The sequence below is a fragment of the Vombatus ursinus genome, unplaced genomic scaffold, assembly GCF_900497805.2.
Source record: "Vombatus ursinus unplaced genomic scaffold, bare-nosed wombat genome assembly UNPS02012147.1, whole genome shotgun sequence".
Taxonomy (NCBI): domain Eukaryota; kingdom Metazoa; phylum Chordata; class Mammalia; order Diprotodontia; family Vombatidae; genus Vombatus; species Vombatus ursinus.
Window position 1 is genome coordinate 944,394 of NW_020951925.1, and position 19,795 is coordinate 964,188.

A 19,795-nucleotide genomic window follows, 5' to 3' on the forward strand; every position below is an offset into this window, starting at 1 on the left:
GAGGCTCCAAGAGGTGACTTGACCAGCCCAATATCCATCAGGATGTCAGTGAAGGAAATGGCCACAAGGAAGCCGGGACCACAGGACCACACGTCTGGCTCTTCAGCCAGAGGGAGCCAAGGGACAGGCTCATGGGACAGAAGGTCTCAGCAGCAAAAACACAGCTCTGCTTCGAGACAAGCGGCTGGCGGTTTCCCAGTTTTCCTGAAGGCCTGAGGAGTTTCAGGGAGCACCCAAGCTTCCCCAGGTGGTTGAATGACAGGTCTAGTGTGCCTCAGCAGGGAGGGAAGTGGAAATGGGCCAAGGGCAGCCAACCGTCCAGGGGATGGACATTGACGAAAGCTCTGGGTGGATGGCAGGACCCGAGTGCCTTCTGGGGCCGGGACTTCCAGCTTAGAGGCAACAGGAAGGCTCATTAATGGCAGGGACCAAGACCGGCCTGCTCCCCACCCCGGCAGACCCATGCCTACACAGCACGGCCAGTAATCTCCCCTCGGCATCACACTGCAGGCCATGCTGGATCCAGGGACACAAAGCTGCAGTGGGGAGGGGGTAGCAGGACCCCAAAATCAGCCATTGGATAGGAGAGGAGCGATGTCCTCACCAGCCCTGGGCATGCCAGAGGGGGTTGAGGATGCGCTTCGAGTTTAAAGCGGCTTCTAGGAAGCCCGTGGCTGACCAGGGGCCTTCTAGGGCCACCAAGCAGGGGGTGGCAGGACACAGCCAGCCAGGCGGCCTGGCGCAAGCAAGCGGGGAGGCAGGTGGAACGCTGTATTTCTGAAGGGTTGCTGCTAACTATGGGAAATCTTTTTTGCGTGTAAGTGGGTGAGGAGAGCTCCCCATCTGGGGAATAATCACCTCGAAGGTATTCAGTGAGCAAACCTGGGGGTGTGTGAGTGTGAGAGCATGTGCAGATGAGTGTGAGTGTGTGAATGTCTGTGTGTGAGTGTGTGTGTAGATGAGTGTGTGTGTGAACGTGTGTGTATGGATGAGCATGAGAGTGTGAGTGTAGATGAGTATGTGTGTGTATACGTGAGTGTGAGTGAATGTGTGTGTATATAGATGAGTGTAAGAGAGTGTGTGTGTGTGTGTGTGTGTGCAGATGAGTGTGAGTGTGTGTGAACGTGTGGGGGGCGGTGCCTGCTGTGATTGTCTCAGGCTTGGCTCGGCCGCCCTACCAAAGGTTAGGTAACACCTCGGGCAGCTGATTCTCAATACGGCATCCAGGCTAACTTAGTCAAGTGGCTGAGGCTTCAGATGGCACCATTTCATGGTCTGGGCAAGAACTTCTTCTTAATCAAATTGAGAAAAATGGGTTATCCATGGTTTGACAGAACTGTAACAAGACAAGACCTATGAGCAGTAACACGGCCAACCTAATACAGTCATCCTCCCAGCCTTGGTTTCCCAAGGTGCTCACACCACAAACCACGACCCAGCCAGAGACGAGAGTCAGTGTTGGACGCCAGAGCCCCTGGACCCGCTTCCCACAGATGTAGGGTGGGAGGGGCCAGTGAAGTGGGGGGGCTTTGTGCCTACCCGGTGTGGAGCCAGCGCCGAGCACGTATGATTGTCCTTCCGTCCACCGGCCTCTCCAATCAGGCCCGGACGCCAGTGATGCCATCATCCTTGGGGTTCTGTGTCTTCTCGGACATCTCCACGGGGCTCCTCAGCTCATTCGCCAAGGGGACATTCTGGAATCTGCTCTGCCGACAGTGCCTCACCGCCGTGTACACGGCCCCCGAGAAGTAGGCCACGGCCAGCACCGTGAAATAGCCAAAGTAGATTCGGAACTAGAAGAGAAGGGCGGGCAGTGAGCGTGAATCCAGTTCTGTTCTTTAATCAGTCAGTCATCAACCACTCAGCGAGCACTTATCAAGCACCGGCTATGTGCCAGAGACTGTGTTGGGTGCGGGGGATCCAGAGACAAGGAATGAAACCATCCCTACCCTCCAGGAGCAGTGGAGCCCACGAGTGCTGCACAGATATGGACAGAGGAGGTGCTTCTCCCTTCCTGAATGGAGAGTTTACTTGCCATAAGGGAAAGGGAGAAACACAGAAAAAGCAGCATTTGGGAGAAACAAGGAAAAAGCCAGAATTCCAAGAACCTCAGAGAGAAGCTACCCCTCAGAAAGAAACGCTCGGAAGGTGGAGACTTTGGGGAGGCCAAGAGTGAAAGGCCACCTCTCAGGAGCAGAGCACTCGGGACCGTTCAGGCCGCCGTGGCACCTTGCTTCCCAACAAATAATTTACATGACTGTTCATGACTTAGACTTAGACGTTATTGTTGGGAAACTCTAAATTCAAGCACTGTTTGGGGACTAGGGAATGACGGTCTACTAACTCCTTTTGTCCCATCCGCCAAAAACGTGAATTTTGCGTTTCTCAATCCAAGATAGAGGTGAGTCACAACATAAGAGGAAGCCCTGGTGTGAGACCTAAGAGGCCAGCCTGAGAAGCCAAGGCGTCAAAAATCAACAGTCAGAAAGCAGCCAGGAGCTGAGTACAGATCACTGGACAGACACGCAAACACACAGGCTCCGGGGGGCGGGGGGGATATGCAGAGAAGCATCACCCCGCACAAAGGGACTGGCTGGCAAAGACCACGTTGCTTTCTGATGCCACCTGCAGCTCCAAGTAAGGCAATCAAAGGCTTACCAGTGTTGCCTTTTGCTTCCTTTAGGGAAGTAGGGGAGAACCCCTGCAAACTCCCTTAGGACAATCCTGAAGAACTCTGCCTAAGGGCACGTTACCAAGGGTCAGATTGCCTCCCCACCCAGTCACTCACGGGAACAGGCCTGGGAAGTCGGCTGATCCCAGACTTAAAGCTGCTGTTTGCTCAATGTTAGCTCAAAGTAGCTTTGTCCAGTCAGAGACTAGAGTGGCTTCTCAGAATTGTCTGACTAAGAAACTGAAATGGGGAGCAAACTATTTCCTAAATAGACTACATAGGCACAAGGGTTTCAATACGTGTGTGGCTCACTGATGGGTTTTTGTAAGTTTGTGCCCACTTTCCCTACCACAGACACTTCATCAGTGGGAGAGTGTAATCTGGATTTATGGAGGGGGACTGTTATGCTTTGATAAGTCCTGCTTTTGTCCTTTATTTACTAACTGCTATGATTCTCATCTTCTAATTTAGTAAATGTTTCACTCTTAAGAGTTACTAGTATCATTATTACTGATTTGTGTGAATGGGAGGCACCCTAGTGGGGGCTTTTCAGTGCATACTTAAATTTCTTCCACACCAAGGTTACCATTAGGGGTCTGAGAGTAAGTTGGTGTAGTGGCCATGGCTGTCTCTCCCATCCCCACCCCACCCAGGAAAATCCCCTGCCTTGGTAGTGTAAGCACAGATTGCAGTGAGTCAGGCAAGAAAGAGAGAAGCGGGAAGGCGAGCGTCATGCTGGCATTACACTATACCCACTGAGACTCCCAAACAAAAGCGAGGCAGTTAGGGAGCGAGGCCGGTTACGAAGGCTTCATGCACAAGGCAGTGCCTGAGCTACATCAAGAAGAAATTGAGGTACTTTAGAAGTAGAGATAAGAATGGTATGCACGGGGTATGAGGATGACCAGTGCAAAGGCATGGAGATGGGAAACGAGGGCTGTGGACAAGTGACGGAGGGCAGACCAGTTTGGCTAGACTGTAGTATGCAGGAAGGGAGGCTATGTGGGCAAAGGAAGAAAAGACAGGTAGGGACCAGCTTCTGAAGGGCTTTAAGTCAGAGAGTTTGTTTACGAGGGACAGCTCAATATCGCGGTGGTTAGCGTGCCAGGTCCAGAGTCAGGAAGACCTGAGTTCAAACCTGGCCCCAGACACTTTACAGCTTGGGTGACCATGGACAAGTCACTTCACCTCGGCCTGCCTCAGTCTCCTCATCTGGAAAACGGGGATAACAACGGCACCTCTTTCTCCTCCAGTGTGGTCATGACGACCAAACAAGACCAGACTTGTAAACACTTGGCACAACGGCTGGCACACAGCAAGCATGGCATAAATGCTGGCGATCACGTACCTGGGAGCGGACGGGGAGCCCGAGGCCCCTCTTATCCGCCACAATGGCGATCACAATGGTCTTCAGGATGGTGGCAAAGAAGGTGTTGACCCCAAATACCAGGGCACACAGCTCCTTGGTCAGGGACGAGGCGATCTGGAAACTTGGCAGAAAGACAGCCGCCATTAATTTAAAAGACGGGGGAGCCCTACGCTTCGCGCCTGGGTCAGGGTGGGGCTTTCACTGCAGAAAACGCGGGACTCCCTGTGGGAGCTTGGTCTGGCTCCAGGAGTCGCAGGGCCAAGTCTCTACTTTAACACTTACCAGCTGGGACTCCCTGGAACAGTCACTGAACTTAAGCCCCGCTTTTACAAAATGGGAGAATAATTCTCATACCGCTGACATTGTGGCTGGGGGGCAGTGAAACTGATCCCATCCATGGAGAACTCTTAGGGGGTAAAGTCTCTTCACCAGTGCTGATCGGCAGCTCATCTGTGGTTTATAGTCACAGAGAGTTGCCCAGGGTCACACAGAAAGCGTGTCAGAGGCAGGATTTGAACCTGGGTCTACCCTTTACGTCCAAGGCCAGGCTGAGTCTCCTCCCACAGGCCTGGGGCAAAGGGAGTGCTTTGGAAGCCTCAAAGCGAGATGGGTGTATGAGCCTCAGTCTTACTAGGCTGCAGAGGCAGCACGAGCCCTGGGGCATTCCCCGTTCTGCCATCCGCTACCATCCAAGAGGCGGCATCATGGGCAGTGCCAGGCTTGTGGTCAGAGCGCCTTGAATACATAGCCTTGGGGGCTGAGTGACCTCAGACAAGACATGTTCTCTCTCTGAGGCTGTTTCCTCCCCAGTGAAATGGGGGTGGTCAGACATATGTGACGACCAAACGACCCGTTACGGGAAGCCTCTCTGTAGTGGCAAATAACTGAATGGCCACGGGCAGGCCACCTGCCTGGACGGGCCTCAGCTTTACCATCTGTACAATGGAGACAGCAGCAATTCCCACAGCCCCCTCCTCCCAGGATCACGCAAGGTAAGGCCTACGACTGGCCCAGCCAACCCGTCCACGAGCCTCTAGAAACATGAGCTGTGGCTCTCAGAGGCTGCCGATGGCAGGAGGCCACGTGGAGGAGCATCGGCCCTGGAGCTCTGCCGCTGGCCTCTGGGACGGACACCTGTCCTTTGTCCCAGGGCCTGCTCTGTTCTGTTAGGCCGTGAAGGAGGTGTGCGAATGCCCTGCCTCTCACAACAGGAGGCCTGGCAGAGGCCAGAACTGGAGGGCATCTCCAGAGAAGGAAGCAGACCCTCCAGGACTTCCCTGAGATGCCTTCCAAACCCTGGGCGTGACCCTGAAAGCCTCTTTCTTCTTGCAACCACCATTGACAAATATGGCGCCAGAGACCAGGAGGCAGGAAGGGAAGATGGGACTGAGCTCCTGCAGGGTGGACGGGCTGGATCTGCGCTGTCCTCATATGTGGACCCAATCATCCCAGTGACTCAGGGCAGGCAGAGGCCAGACGTCCATCCACAGGAGGTCAGGTGCTATGAGTTACCATGGAATGCAATGACCTTGGCCTCCCAAGCTCCACTATCTGAACCAAATGAGCCAGCCAGACACGGGCAGGCCAGCCAAAGAAGAGCCCTCTGGGACTGGAGAGGAGGCCCCACCCCACTCCAGGCAGCTGTGACGAGGGGAGGAAACCTCTGCTGACCTCAGCCTACTGGGAGACAATGGGTGCCCGGGACAAGTGCTGGCCAGGGAACAGCTCTGGGGCCTGGGAGGGTCTTTGGCCACAGCCTCCAGCTCCAGCCTCTGGGCCAGGCCTCCGCGGCGCCCTCCGGGGACTGGTCAGTACCAGGCTAATCCCTCCTCCTGCTCCACATGAGGGCCCTGGGAACGCTCCAAGGGTCTCCAGAGGCTCATTTTACAGGTAGGGAGATTGCTTAAGGGAAACAAAGCCTTACCCAAGGCCACAGGGCGGGTGGTGAGTGAGCACCAGGTGCAATCAGACCCCAGGGCCCCTGCCTCCAGCGCCTGGGCTCCTTCCGTCCTACCCTGCTTCTGGCTCTCTCTCTGGGGTATGGCCCCAGGGCTCCTCCCCACCCAGAGCCCCCAGTGCCCCCCGTCCTAACCACAGCCCCGCCAGAGGTTCCCGTGTGGAGACTTACGTGGCTATGGGCACCAGGAACTGATGAAAGCCTCTGAACAGCACCAGAGACACATAGCACACCCAGATGTTACTGGTGGTGTACATGAGCAGGATGAGCCCAGCCTGCAGGACAGTGACACTCCCGATCACCAGCTCTGACCACACTGCCCAGCGGATCTTCACAAAGCCTGCCGAGAAGGAGGTGAGAGCCCCTGGGGAGACAGGACAGGTTACTCAGGGCTGGCGCCTCCTGGGCACCGTGGGGGAGGGGTGGGGCCAATGGAAAATGGGCTTGTACCCAGCAAAGTCGAAGCAGCGTCCACGCCCCCGTTGTAGACCTTGGAGCTGTCCGGGGTGGGGTTCACCTCATTCCACAAAATATGGATGTAATATACGATCAGGTAGTATCCGGCGAAATTGAGCACCCACCAGAGGGACCAGAGGCGCAGCTGCGGCACGCGGACGATGTCCCCCAGCTCCAGCAGCATCTGCACCAGCGTTGAGTCCCTGCAGACGGCCAGGAAGCGCCACCAGGGCTCGCCACCCGGGCGCTTCGCCTCACCCGGGTTCATCTGGTCCAGTTCTGAGGGTGAGGCTCCACTGCACACAGACTCGTGAGGGCGGTTAAAGAAGAGACTTCGCCGGGGCCGCTTGAGGAAGAGCGTCAGGACCAGCCCGAAGACCATGAAGCCCAGGGAGATGTAGTGGAGGGTGACGAAGGGGACCTTGGCCACCGTGACACAGACCTGCCCCAGCACGGAGCTGATGAAGACACCTAGGAGCACGGAGGAGCGCGAGTAGCCTGCCATCCGCTGGTAGCGGGCGGGGCTGACGAGGGAGAAGATGTAGGACGAATAGGCCACCCGGGCCGCCATGGTGATGCCAAAGAAGAACTCCATGAACTGCATGGAGAGGATGTTGGTGCCGAAGACCAGCAGCATCCACGCAGACAGGTAACTCAGGCTCTGCAGGATCAGCACCGGCTTATAGCGCAGGTAGTCCGTGAGCAGGAAGATGGGCACCAGGACCGCCATGTATGAGTAGGTCAGGACGGGCGTGATCTCGTTGGTGACCTGGAAGACAAGCCAAGTCGGTGACAACGGGCATGAGGGGCCTGAGCCTATAACAGCCCATTTGGGATTCTTGGTGCTGAGGGGCCAAGCCAAGATGGCGACCATGGGCCCAGGGGGGTCTGAGCCTGTAACAGCCCAAGTGGGATTCATGGTGCAGAGGGGCCAAGTCAAGATGGCGACCATGGGCCCAGGGCCCTGAGCCTATAACAGCCCAAGTGGGATTCATGGTGCAGAGGGGCCAAGTCAAGATGGCGACCATGGGCCCAGGGCCCTGAGCCTATAACAGCCCAAGTGGGATTCTTGGTGATGAGAGGCCAAGCCAAGATGGCGACCACAGGCACATAAGCACCTGAGCCTGCAACAGCCCTAACCCAGCTAGGCACAGGACTTCTCAGATGGCCATGGACCCGGCCCCAGGCCTCTACCCCTCTGTTCCTGTCCAGACACCCAGGGGTCCTGTCCTTCATGGGGGCTGAGGCTCACTCTACCACATCTATGGCCTTAAGCAGGGCTGAGCCTTGTGCTGCCACATTCAAGGCAGGCCGGAGACCAGTTTGGGCCAATACTGCTGATGCTCTAAAATCAAGGCACGCACAGACAAGGTGACCTTCCCCCAGCCTTCCTCTCTTCCAGTCCTCTCTCTGGCAGCAGCTGAGGGCTCTGGGTACTTTGCTCCTGGGGTCCAGCTCCTCTTAAGAAAAGCCAGGCCAGACCAGGCCAGGCAGCACAAACAGGCCTCTGTCTCTGAGCCCTGGGGCTTTGGCAGGCTCCTCAGGCTTCCTGTGGTGAGGAGGGAGGAAACGAGATGGCCAAGGGATCCTCCTGGGAGCTCGTGAGACCCTCCCCAGAGTCACCACCCGCAGTTCTGTGGGGAAGGTTGAAGCTGGGGTCCTAGGGTGCTTGCCATTAACTCTTCTTTGCAGAAGTGGAGGTCTAGGGGTGTGGAATATTGCGTACGTGGTCAGACCCAGAGATGGGATGATTAGTCTCACTTCACTGTTCTCACGCCCTCTCTCCCTCTCATCCTTCGTTAAGAGGAATGGCTCCCTGGGTTGGGATGATGTACAAGCTGAAGGTGACCAGCAGCACCCTCCGTGCCAAAGCAGCAGTCTGTGGGCAGGGAGGTCACGAGGGGCCCGGCTTCACAACCTGGACGTCCCGCTCAGCCCTCCTGACCCAGGCGGGCAGCACAACCTGCAGGGGTGGGTTGGGGAAAGCAGGCAGACCCTTGGCAGACACAGAGGTTGAGAAGCGGCAGCTGCAGGAGAGCAGGCCTCCCAGGGGCAGAAGGAAGGCCAGGGTTCCTCTGGGCCCTCCAACATTCAGCAGGCCTTCCCTGCCAATGGGGATGGCTAGGGCAGTGAGTAAGCCCCGGCCTTGGTTCACGCGGATGACCTCTGGGGAGTTGTCCTGTGCAGGCTTAAGGACCATGGCTTATCTCTAGAGTCCAAGGGTACTGTGTGTGACCATTTCCTCAGAGCACAGGGAGGCAAGTAGGAAAAAGGCAAAGGTCACGAGTGAGCGCCCAGGGAAAGACGCCCCACTTGTTGTTGGCCAACAAGGCACGTGGGCTGCACAGGAAGAGGAAACCCAAGGAGGTGACCTTCGTCACACTTGGCAGTTGGAGAGAGAGCTGCGGAGAGGGGCAGGCTGGGGAAGGAGAGGCCTAGGCTGGTTGCCATGGAAACAACACCAAACGCCCGGCTATGAGCGCCTGCTCAGACAAAGGGCCGGCCTGCACCACACAACCCCGTTCACTTCTCACTGACTGGAGTCAGAGGCCCCAGGAAAGCCGGTGTCCCCCGTCTAGGGCTGACAGGGAGGGTCACTGGCTGGGCCTGCCAATGACAGCCCTGACCTTTGGCAGGCACTTCCGGTGTGCGGTAAGAGGGCAGGTCTCTTCAGAAATAACATTAATAATACTAACAATAATACTAACAGCATTTGCATAGCACTTAAAATGCTTGCAAGGTGCTTTATAAATCTTCCCCCATTTGCCGCAGCAATCCTATCATTTGTTTTACAGACAAGGAAACTGAAGCTTAGGCGGTGACTTGCCCAGGGTCACACAGCTAGCAAGCATCTCAGGCTGAACTCAGGGCTTCCTGACCTGCCAGTCCAGGCTTTACTCACTGACGCCCCCTCCATTTGCCTTCTTTGTAAGGGGTCTGGACCCCTGAGGTCACGCCGGCACCTCTACTGGAAAAACCCTTTTCTCTCCATGAGGCTGAGTCGCTGGGTCTTGGCTCGAGCAATGCCAGGGGAGCCTGGAGAGGCAGAGTGGGAGGCGGGCCCCCCACCACGAGGCTGGGAGAAAGAGAAGGACTCAGCAGGCCAGGTGTGGGCCGAGAGGGGTCAGTGTCCACTGGACCGACCCTGCTGCAGAGTGGCTGGGCGTGGAGGCGGGGGCCGCGGGACTCTGAAAGTGGGGAGCAGCTTCTGGACTTGGAGCATTGGCAGCTGCTGCAGGCTTTGGGGGAGGGGAGCAGTGGAGAGCACAGTCATGGAGATAAGCAGTGATCCAGGCCAGAAGAGGAGCGAGGTGGTGAGGCTCTCTACCTGCCCCCTTCCTCTGGCCTCCAGGGCACAAAGTCGAGGCCAGAAGACACATCCAGCCTGGGGCCCAAGCACAGGGGTCTTAACTGCTTCTGGGAAGCCAGAGCCAGCCTGGGAGGGCGGGGACTCTCAGGAGCTTTCGGAATTGAAAGGCAGGTGTAGAAACGCCCACGAGGGTGGCCAGCGCTCAGGGCCAGGCCAAGGCGATCTTGGTAGGAGTGTGTCTGGGACACACAGTGTCAGCTCCCCTGGAGAAGGCGGGAACCATCCCCAGAGCTGGAGAGATCTCAGGCACCGATCGCTCAGGCTGGAGGTTCTGAACCTGGGCCTCTGGACCTGCCTTTGAAAAGACTGGCCTCCCTGTATTTCAATCTGATTGGCTTCCTTTGTATCTCTACTGGATTTGAACTCAGGACTCTCTCACTCCAGGGCTCTGCTGTGTGCAGGGTGGCGCCCCCTAGTGGTCACAGAGTAGGTGCTTAATAGAGGTTTGTCTTGGCATCTTGCCCCAGCAGCATGGTCCTTGGTACCCCCAGGTCTGAATGGCCCTGGGCGGTGGACTGAATTTCTAATGAGATCTGGCAGAAAGAGCGTCCAGTCTGGTCACCCTGCCCTTGGTCGTGGGCAGACCCCTCCTGGGGCAGCATCTTTGGACCTTCAGGTCCCCCATCACTGGGGAAGGGCACTGGTGAGCTGGAGGGAGGGCCATAAGGGGATGGACCTGCGTGCCATGAATGCGGAGGAGCTGCTGATGAAACTGGGGGCATCTGGCCTGGACAGGAGGGAGTCCGGGCAGCTTGAGGTGAGGCCTCACATTCAGATGCAGATAATGAGAACTGTCCCCAGGCAGACAAGCAGTGGTGAGCTCCCCGTGTGCGGAGGTGGGGGTGAAGAGGGCACTGGGGCTCAGGATTAGGGTCAGTTTCCACCATGGTCTGTTCCCATTTCTCCAATCACAGGGAGATTAGTGGCCAGCAGGGAGTGAGTGGACTGAGCTCTGTGACGGATTTTCTTTGAACACCAACGTGTCAGGGCAGGCCGGAAGCCATGTCTCTGTTCACTTTTCTTGCTGAGTAAAGCGGAAATTTCCCAGCTCTGTCCTGCTGGGTGACCAGGCAGCCAAGGAGGTATGGGGGCTGTAATTAAGTGTCCCGTGGCCTGTATTTTGTCTCTGAGTTCCCCGCAGGGCCCCAGCAGGGCAAACATTCCTGCCCTCACTGCCCCTGCACCATTTGCAGAGAGCAGAGAAACCAGCCTGGCTCCCAGGGGAGAGGCAGCCAGCTTCCAGCCTCCTTTGCAGAGAGAGCGTTTGGGGCAGGTCCCCACGTCCACAGTGGAGGCACATAGGCACAAACCTCCTTCTGACTGGGCTGGTTAATCAGTCAAAGCTGGGGATGGTTCCAAAGTCTGAAGGTGCTCAGGGAAATCCTGAACGGGCTGGGGGAACTCTCACTCAGGGCTTCAGGCAGCTGGGGTGAAGCTGGAAGATCCACTCCCCTGACCCCAGCTCAGCCTCTGAGGAATTCTCATTGGGCTTCCTTACTACTCATTGTCTGAGGAGCCCCCCAGAACCCCAGTGGCTGCATCAGCCCACTTCTTACCTGGCTGCCCGACTGCCCACAGGTATGTGTGTGCAGGGATGCAGGATCAGGCCCTCGGGCTTGACCCGCTCAAGGGACAGAAGGAGAAACTGAGGCCCAGAGGAAGGCTGGGACCTTCGCTGGCAGGCCCCCTACTCCAGCCTCTCCACTTGAAGGGGGAGAACATGGAATCCTGAGAGGGACAGTGATTCGTCTGGGTCATCCTAGGCCCCTGAGCTGGGGCTGCAGCCCAAGGCCTCTCCCTCACCCCAGAAGAATAGAGGCTATTTCTGCCCCCACCCCGCCACCCCAGCCTTCTGACTGACTCTTCTGGGCCATAAATCAATAGCAGACGAGGGCTAAGGCAGCTGTGCTCTCATCTGAAGGACCATCCACCAGGCCCTCTACAAGCATTTGCTAAGCAAGCCGGGTGCCAAAGAGGGCCCGTCAGGGAGCTCCCCTTCCAGCAGGAGGTGGGGTGCGGGGGGATCCACACCTACAAGATGTGGGCATCTATAAGATCCACACAGAGTGGATGAGAGAGACAGAGACACAGAGAGGGCTTTGTAGGGAGGGCCCGTAAATGTGCTTCTGGAGTCCCACTAGGGCAGAGGCCCTCAATCGTGCCCCTGCACTTGCCTGCTCTTGGGTGAAGTTCCGGTCCGGGCCCAGCAGGTAGGGTGTGACAAAGCTCTCTCCAGGCCGCATCTGGACCATGAAGCCGTAGAAGCAGAGGTAGAAAACCAGGAACCTCCAGGACTTTTCCGGGGCAGGAGCCCCCAGCTTCTCCGCGTCCACCTTGGTGGGGGCCATGGCATCCCAAGCTGGCTCCCTGTGGGGCCAGAACAAGAGGAACAAGGCCAGTGTCAGTCCCAAGCTCTGCCATCCCTCGTCTCTAGTCAGCCCAGCAGCCTGCTGGCTCGGCAAGGAGGTCGGTGGAGGGGCTGGAGCAGCCCCCACCTCGATCACCTGCTGCACAGAAAGGCCAGTCGAGGGGAAGTGAGGGGGGAGGAAGGAGAGCGTGCCACCGGGGACTGGAGTTTAGAGGCTGAGACGCAGGGAACTGAAACCCAAAAGAAAACATTCTGTGAAGGAAGACTTCACGGGGGAGTGACCCTGGGCTTGGACTTAAAAGGATGGTCAGGAATTCGAGGCTGAAGAGGAGGGAGACACTCCTAGGATGGGGAAAGAAAACACCAGACATGGTTACAAACAGATACACGAGTATTCTCTGTTTGCCTGAGCCCCAGGTGATGGAACAGGGGGCCCCAGACCGGCTTCGAATCCTGGAAACCAAGAAGAACCAGGAAAACAATGCAGCCAGCACCTGCAACATTGTATCAACATCAGCCAGACAGACCTGAGGAAGTCACCGCTGGAGGCTAGGGTCTCTGAGCACAGAGTGAAGCCGCTGGCTTTCTCTTTGGTTTCCTTTTCCACAACACTGCGAATGAGGAAATGTGTCCTGCATGACTTCCCCATCTGGACTTGGGGAGCCCCCGAGTGCAGGGCCTGGAGTTCAAACCTGGCTTCAGACATTTAGGAGCTGGTGACCCTGGGCAAGTCTATTTGCCTCAGTTTCTTCGACTGTAAAATGGGGTTATAACAACAGCACCTATCCCTCAGGGTTATTATGAGATCACGTTTATAAAAGCGCTTACAAGTAAGCCTGGCACAAGCAGGTGCTCTATAAATGCTGCTTCCCGCCCTTCCTCTTCCCACAAATTGTCTGAACAGAAGTGACAAGCAGGGAGGCAGGGGGCCCACCTCTGCCTCTGACTGTGGGTCAGCTCTGTATCACACATGCACACACACATACACGCACGCACATGCACATGTGCACGCACACACACCCCTTTACCCTCTCAAGCTATCAAACGAACACTTTCCCTTCACTGCTAAACACCTACAAAACATCATAGACTCCTAGGGCCTCCACTCTCTCCTGAACCCCCTTGTGTCCTCCCCACCACTCTGAAACAGCTTTCCAAGATCACTAATGGCTCACAAGAGTCCCATGGCCATCTGGTCCAACACCTGTGACCAGTGGACATGCTGCTTTTACTCGAAGTCTCCCACGCTGGGACGGCTCTCCCACGCTGGGACGGCTCTCCCACGCTGGGACGGCTCTCCTATGCTGGGACGGCTCTCCCATGCTGGGATGGCTCTCCCACGCTGGGACGGCTCTCTCACACTGAGACTACTCTCCCACATGATTCTTCACGTCTTTCCCCATCGTTCCCGGCTCTGTTCTGAGCCATATCCGCCACCCAGCAGTCCACCAAGGTCTCAAGGATGGTGGAGATCTCCAGTGCCATTTTCCTTTATGATTTCTCATGGTCCTCTGAATGGGGTAGACACACGTACTTCATTCACGGGGGAATTTGGGCTCCAGAGGATTTGGAAAGAGCCGTCTTCTCCAGGCCAGACACACCTGGGGCATCCAGCCGCTGCTCACTGGTGCTGGGCTCCAGGCCCTCATGGCATCCTCTGGACCTTCTCTGGCTCATCCACTTCAAAAAGGGAAACTGAGGCCCCAGACAGGCGCAGAACTGGATTCAAGCCCCAGGTCACCACCAAGCTTGTAAACTTGGAGCTGGGGGGCACTGCAGAGGCCATCCAAGAGAACCCTCATTCTACAGAAGAGGAAACTGAGGCCCACAGAGGGACAGGGCAGAATTTGAATCCAGGTCCTCTGACTGCACTGTCCTCATTGCCTTTCTTGCCTTCGAAGCCTCCACTGAGGCCAGCCGTCCTGCTTCCGTTCTGCCAGGGTCAACGCTGTTGGCTCTCCCACCATCTGCTCATGTGGTGGGCACACACCAGGAGCCAGGCTCCATGAATGGAATGAACTCCACGCTCTCTCCCCAGCTAGACTGGAAGCCCAGTGTGGGCAGGGCAGGGGCAGGCCATTTGCTCCCCCGGGGTGGTGTGGGGGAGCTTAGCTCACAACTAAGCACACAGAAAGCACTTCATAAACGCTTAATAAAAGTACTGACTTTACAGAGTTCCCTTGGAGGGAGAGAGGACAAGAAGCTGAGATGGGGTTGAGGCCACAGGCTGGGGATGGAGACCCCCAGGCCGAGGGGAGGGGATGGTGCCCTGCAAGAAAAGAGAGCCTTCTGATCTTCATGCTTGGGAGAGGGGCGGGGGAAGACATTTCCGGCAGGTGGGCCTCCACCAGCCCCAGGCCACACACACCAAGGCTCAGCCCATTTCCCAGAGCCCTCGGGCCTGCGCTCTTTGCCAGGAGGAATAAGACAGGATGGTGACCAGTCACAGTCAGCATGGGTGCTCCCCTGCCCTGGGAGCTGGAAGAAGGGTCAGTGAGAGGGGCCGTGTCCCCATGGGGGACACCGTGGGGTGCCGAGCTGGGCAATCACGTTTCTTCTCCTTGTCCTCTTTTCAAATAAGCACCCATTTGAGGTCCTCACGGCTCCCCAAAGCTAGGCTCCAAGTGCTTCAGAAGACACGCCCGTGGGGATCTGAGTCTACTGCCCTCCACAAACTTTGGAAGCCTGAGTCCTGGCACCGCCCCGTGAGGCCAACTCGGGGGCGCAGAAGCCTCCCTGAGCCCACTCCCTGCATGGCCTGGGCAGCCCTGGCACGTCACCCGCCACTTGGTGGCTTGCAGACAAAGGTGAACCTGACAAGGAAGAACCTTTCATGTCCTTCCGAGATGTGACTGAATGAACCAGCAGCCACCCAACTCTTCCTGGGGCTCAGCAGCGTGGGGGTGGGGGGGGCCTGAAGGAGGAGGAGGAGGAGGGCCCTGTATGGGCTAGGAGGGAGGCAGCAAGAAAGCCACCAGATGGGACCATTCCTAGGACAGTGCCCTTCCCTGGGGCGAAGGGAGCAGGAGGAGGGGAAGGAGTCCCCAGGAGTGCCTGGGCCTTCCCATGGTCCTCTGCGACCAACAATAATGACCCACAGTTACAGTGCGCTCTCAGGCACTACAAAGGGCGTTACCACACCTCCCCTCCATTTTACATCCACCCTGGCAAGCTGGCGAGGTGCTTGTGAGACACGCGCACACACGCGCACACACACACACACACACACACACGCATGCACACGCGTGCACCCCCTCCCATGGGAGCGCCTGGAAAGCAGGGATCTGCTTTGCCTTTTTGTATCCTCAAACACTTAGTGCAGTGCCTGGCACACAGCAGGTGCTTAATAAACGCTCCTGGAGTTGATGATGGAGCCAGAAGGCTCTGTGAATGACCCCAAACAGGCCCTGCCTCCCTCCCTCCCTTGTTAGGAACAAGAGGAAATCGCTGGCCATTTACAAGGAGAGGGGATGCTGGGCATGTCCCTCTGGGCCACCCACAAGGAGGGAATCCCAGAACTTGTGAGCCAGAGGCGCCCAGTGAAGGGCTAAGCATGGCACCAGAGGAGCCAGCGCGCTCCAGGGCATCTGCCCAGGGCTCTCACAGGCTTCTAGATGAAGAGCTGGAAGCCACCTTGGAGGCCCAGGGGGTCCAAACCTTCTCACTTTCCAGTGGTGTAAACTGAGGCACAGGGAGGTGAAGTGATGGACCCAGCGCCACCGTCCCTGGTCCATCCTGTCCCAGGGAGGGTGGAGAACGGCATCTAATGCAGGCATTCGTCCACCCGGAAGGCCTGCCCCGGGTTGATGACTGGTCGTGATTTATCATGGAAATTGATCAATTGTCTCTTGGGGTACAGCTGGCATGACTCAGTTCTCCAGGATTTAATGAGTCCAGGCTGCTCCTAATGAGGCTGAGCTGAGGGCCCATCCTGGCGCCCACGGTGACTGATCAAAGTCCTGCCTCTCTCCTGACCACCTTGTGGTGGCCCACACCATGGGACTCCTGCACCAGGCCAAGCCCAGAGGACTCTGGGACCCAAAGGCCACTGGTCACGGCTGAGCAGAGGGGAGCGAGCGGGCGTCACTGGGAGGCCCCAGTTCTTCCAGGATGGGGGGGGAGACCCCTGGGCTTACGTTTAGGGGCTGTGTGCCCAGGGGCAGGCTTAGCTAGTCTGATCTTCACATGCTGAGGCTCTTTGCCAACCACAAGGCGCCATGCTCAAGTGAGCTCCTGCCTTTCTTCCTGACCACCAGCAACCCTTCTGGGGTCTCTGGCCTGAAGACGGGCTCAGGTGCCTGACGCCCAGGCCGGCTAGAGCCAGAGAGGCTCACGGCCAGGGTGGCTACAATATGTCTGGGGGAGAGGTTGCGACATGAAAAGTCACACGGCGTTGCCTGGCAGCGGCTAGCGCATCTGGGCTCTGAGGCCCCAGAATGGCTTTGCCAGTCACTACCACGTGACCAGGTAAGTCACTCGCTCCCGGGCCCCAGAACCCTGATGCCCCAATCCCACGGTCTGGTTGAAGCTTTCCCAGCCTGGGGGAAGGGCAGGGGCCCCTCCCCCGCCTCTTCTTCTAAGAAGCCCCCGCCAGACGAGGCAGGTGGGCGATGCTGGACTCGCGTGCCCAGAAACAACTCACCCTGGTCTCTGGTCTCGACCACACTGCCTGGACACCCTTTGGGCATGCTTTCTGGAGGCAGCTCAGCCTGACCCAAAGTGGGAGGAATAGGAGGGAAGAGTGTCCCCTTCCCCACTGAAAGGCCCAAGGGCGCTGGGTGCAGCTGCCACGGTGGGTCCTGTAGCCCAAGGCTCATGGGAGGGTCAGGCCAGTTGGAGGCCCAGGCGAGGCCACAGTCAGCCCTGCAGTCTGAGGGGTGGCCTCCACACAAACACTCCCTGGGGGCCTTTGATCCTCCTTGAATGGACATCTGTACGTGCCCTGATCACTGTTCCCCAAACTGGGCCATCTGTCATCTCCTGCCTCCGTGTCTTTGCCCAGGCAGCGCCCTCCTCACTTCTGTCTCTGAACTCCTGACACTGTGAACATTTTGGCACTTCCTGCCTCCTTTCCTGCCCCTCCATCACCATCACCATGGACGCAGAGGAGCTGTAAGGACTGAGGACCCCCAGAAGTCTCCCATCAATGCCCTCCTTGCTCCCCTCTGCTCATCTGTGACCTACCCGGCTGCTCTCATGCCCTTCCTCTTCCTCCTCTAATCACGGTCCTTCTGCTGAATGCGCTGGTACCCAGTGAGTAGAGCAGCCTGCCCTGTCCTCTCCTGAGCTCTCCTGACTCAGCTCTGATTTCCAGTGCTCTCTGGTCCAAGGAGGGCTCGTGCTCCGTGTTTCCCTGCCCAGAGGTGCCCAGGAACAGAGACTGAGGGACCTCAGAGGCCACGGAAAAAAGATGAGGTGCAAGGGGATGAGATTTTTCCCCGGCCTCACAGGAAGCATGGGACATAGGCATGTTTCGAACTCAGATCCTCAGCCTTTCAATCCATGTTCTTCTCACTTCCCCACGTGGCCACTCCATCCTTCTCCATGTCTGGTGAGCAAGAAGCACACTGGGAGTGTCACATTCCATATGGACCCAGGCCTGAGCCAGCTCCTTGGGTGACCCAATTAGGGGTTTGGGGGGTGCTGGCCACCTTGAGGTGGCTTCTCCTCCCCTCCCCAAGTCTGGCCTCCCTTCCTTATTCACTCGTTCGTTCGTTCTTTCGTTCAAGAGGCACCATGGGCCAGGCCAGGCACCAAGGATGCAAAGACCAGAAGGACACAGGCCCCGCCTTCGGGAGGCTTGCGGTCTCCTGGGTCGCTATTGTTGCGATGGCGGATCATAACAGCCAGAATTCCTACATGGAATCCTGTTAGGGAGGTAGGGGCTGTTATTATCCCCACTTTACAGAAGATGCTGAGGTGAGGGGGTGCCCAGGCACATTGTGAACCCCAATCTTCCCAATACGAGCAGACAATGGCAGGAGGCCCGGCCTCCTCTTCCCTGGGCCTGCCTCCCCCAGCCCTCCCTAATCTACGCACCCCTCCCCCACCTCCCCACCTACCCCTGCTGGGTATGGACGCCACCACAATCCTGCTGGAGCCTCAGTCTTTCTCCCCAGGGACAGGCAGAGCAGAGCAATTTTTGTCCCTTCCCACGCCCCTGGGGATGGCCTGCCCAGCGATCAGCCCCTGGGGAAGGGGTTGGAGGTCAGATGGGACTTATTGTGGGAGGGGGAGGAGAGGCCCATGGCCAGAATGAGGGGACAGGGGCAAGCCAGAGTCCAGAGCTGAGCCTCTCCCCAGCAGTAACCTGACACCCTGGCTGGGTGCCCACGACTGACTCACCTCCAGATCCTCCCCCCATGGCTGGGACAAGACTGAGGCCGGAACTGAGCTCCTGGGGTGGGTGGCAGAGCCTGGACTCAGTGTCCACTCCAACCCTGGAGACACCCGAGACCCAATACAGGGGAGACCCGGGCAGAGAGCAGCCGCGGGAGGGGAGACGGCAAATAGAGAGGCCAGAGGGGAACACTGATCTGATCCCACTCAACTGGCCAAAGACTTGGAGCTGAAAGCCCCCTGGAGACCGTCCAGCCCAAGCCTCTCCTTCAGATGGGGAAACTGAGGCATCCAGCATCACAAATGCCCTCAGACACTGTACCCTGAGGCAGCCTTTAGGAAGGAGGGTCAGGGTTAGCCTTTAAGCCCTGGGATCTCAAGGCCTAGAGGCCCTTCCCCTCAAAGGTTGTGCCTCCAGCACCAGAACAAGGTCCCCAAGCAGCAAGGTGGGGGCCTTGCTGGGCCCAGGGCCCCCACTGTGTGGGCGGCCAGGATCCCCAGGCTTATTCCAGATGCTTTGCTTGACTTAAGGAAGATAGATAAGCTTCTTTCCCATGGGCTAACAAAGGCAGGGTCCCCAGCAGCTCCCATCTGTGGCCAAGCTTGGCCAGCAGTCTCCAGCCCCTGCCCCAGGCCTGCCAGCAGGCCTCCCACCTCCTTCCAGTCCCCCACTTAGAACTGTGTGGGTCAGAGGTCTGGAGACTAGGGGCTGGGGCCCCAGCCCCAGGGAGCTTCCAGGGTAGAGGTGACTGGCAGTGTGCCCCATGGGGTGGGCTGTGAGGACAGCTGTGGCCTGGCCGGGTTTCCCAGGCTGGTAGGGTAGAAGGCAGATCAGTCCCTGAACCACTCAGCAGGGGACCGAGACCCTTGGTTTAAATGCCATAACCCACCTATGAAATGGACACGGAGTTTGGTAAGCACCTACTGTGTGCAGGGCCCCACTAAGCGAGGGGCCAGCACAGAGCTGGAATGTAGACCAGATAGGAGTCCCTCACTGAGCATGAGACCCAGGCCCTGCCTTGCCCCTTCAGGGTCTCCTTCCCCTCATCTGTAAGATGTGGGAGCAACTCTCCCACCCCCAGCCCAGGCTCCCGAGGGGGAGGGAGAAGAGGAAAAAGAGAGGGAGGGGGAGAGGAGGAAGGAAAGGGAGAAGGAGAAGAGGGGGAGGAAGGGGAGGGAGAGGAGGAGGAGGAAGAGGAGAGGAAGAAGGAAAGGGGGAAGGAGGAGGGGGAGGGGGAGGAGAAGGGAGAAGGGGAGGAGGGAGA

The 19,795-nt window shown here is 57.7% G+C and overlaps 1 protein-coding gene across 1 annotated transcript; it reads right to left on the bottom strand.

The window, feature by feature from the left end:
• Positions 1-1,050: 1,050 nt before the first annotated feature.
• SLC19A1 (solute carrier family 19 member 1) lies at positions 1,051-12,187 on the bottom strand. Its single transcript, XM_027857434.1, has 5 exons — positions 11,998-12,187; positions 6,448-7,222; positions 6,169-6,361; positions 4,020-4,161; positions 1,051-1,793 (listed from the first exon to the last, which is right to left on the bottom strand). The coding sequence occupies exons 1-5, from the start codon at positions 12,169-12,171 to the stop codon at positions 1,599-1,601; spliced, it is 1,479 nt and encodes a 492-aa protein (XP_027713235.1). The 5' UTR covers positions 12,172-12,187; the 3' UTR covers positions 1,051-1,598.
• Positions 12,188-19,795: the final 7,608 nt, after the last annotated feature.

Bases quoted from the DNA above. Each gene is read 5' to 3' on its own strand.
- SLC19A1 (XM_027857434.1), bottom strand. From the start codon at position 12,171: ATGGCCCCCACCAAGGTGGACGCGGAGAAGCTGGGGGCTCCTGCCCCG. The intron at 7,223-11,997 runs GCAAGTGCAGGG...CTTGTCTTCCAG, and splicing joins GGAACTTCACCCAAGAGCAG to GTCACCAACGAGATCACGCC. The intron at 6,362-6,447 runs GTACAAGCCCAT...CTGTCTCCCCAG, and splicing joins CGCTGCTTCGACTTTGCTGG to GGGCTCTCACCTCCTTCTCG.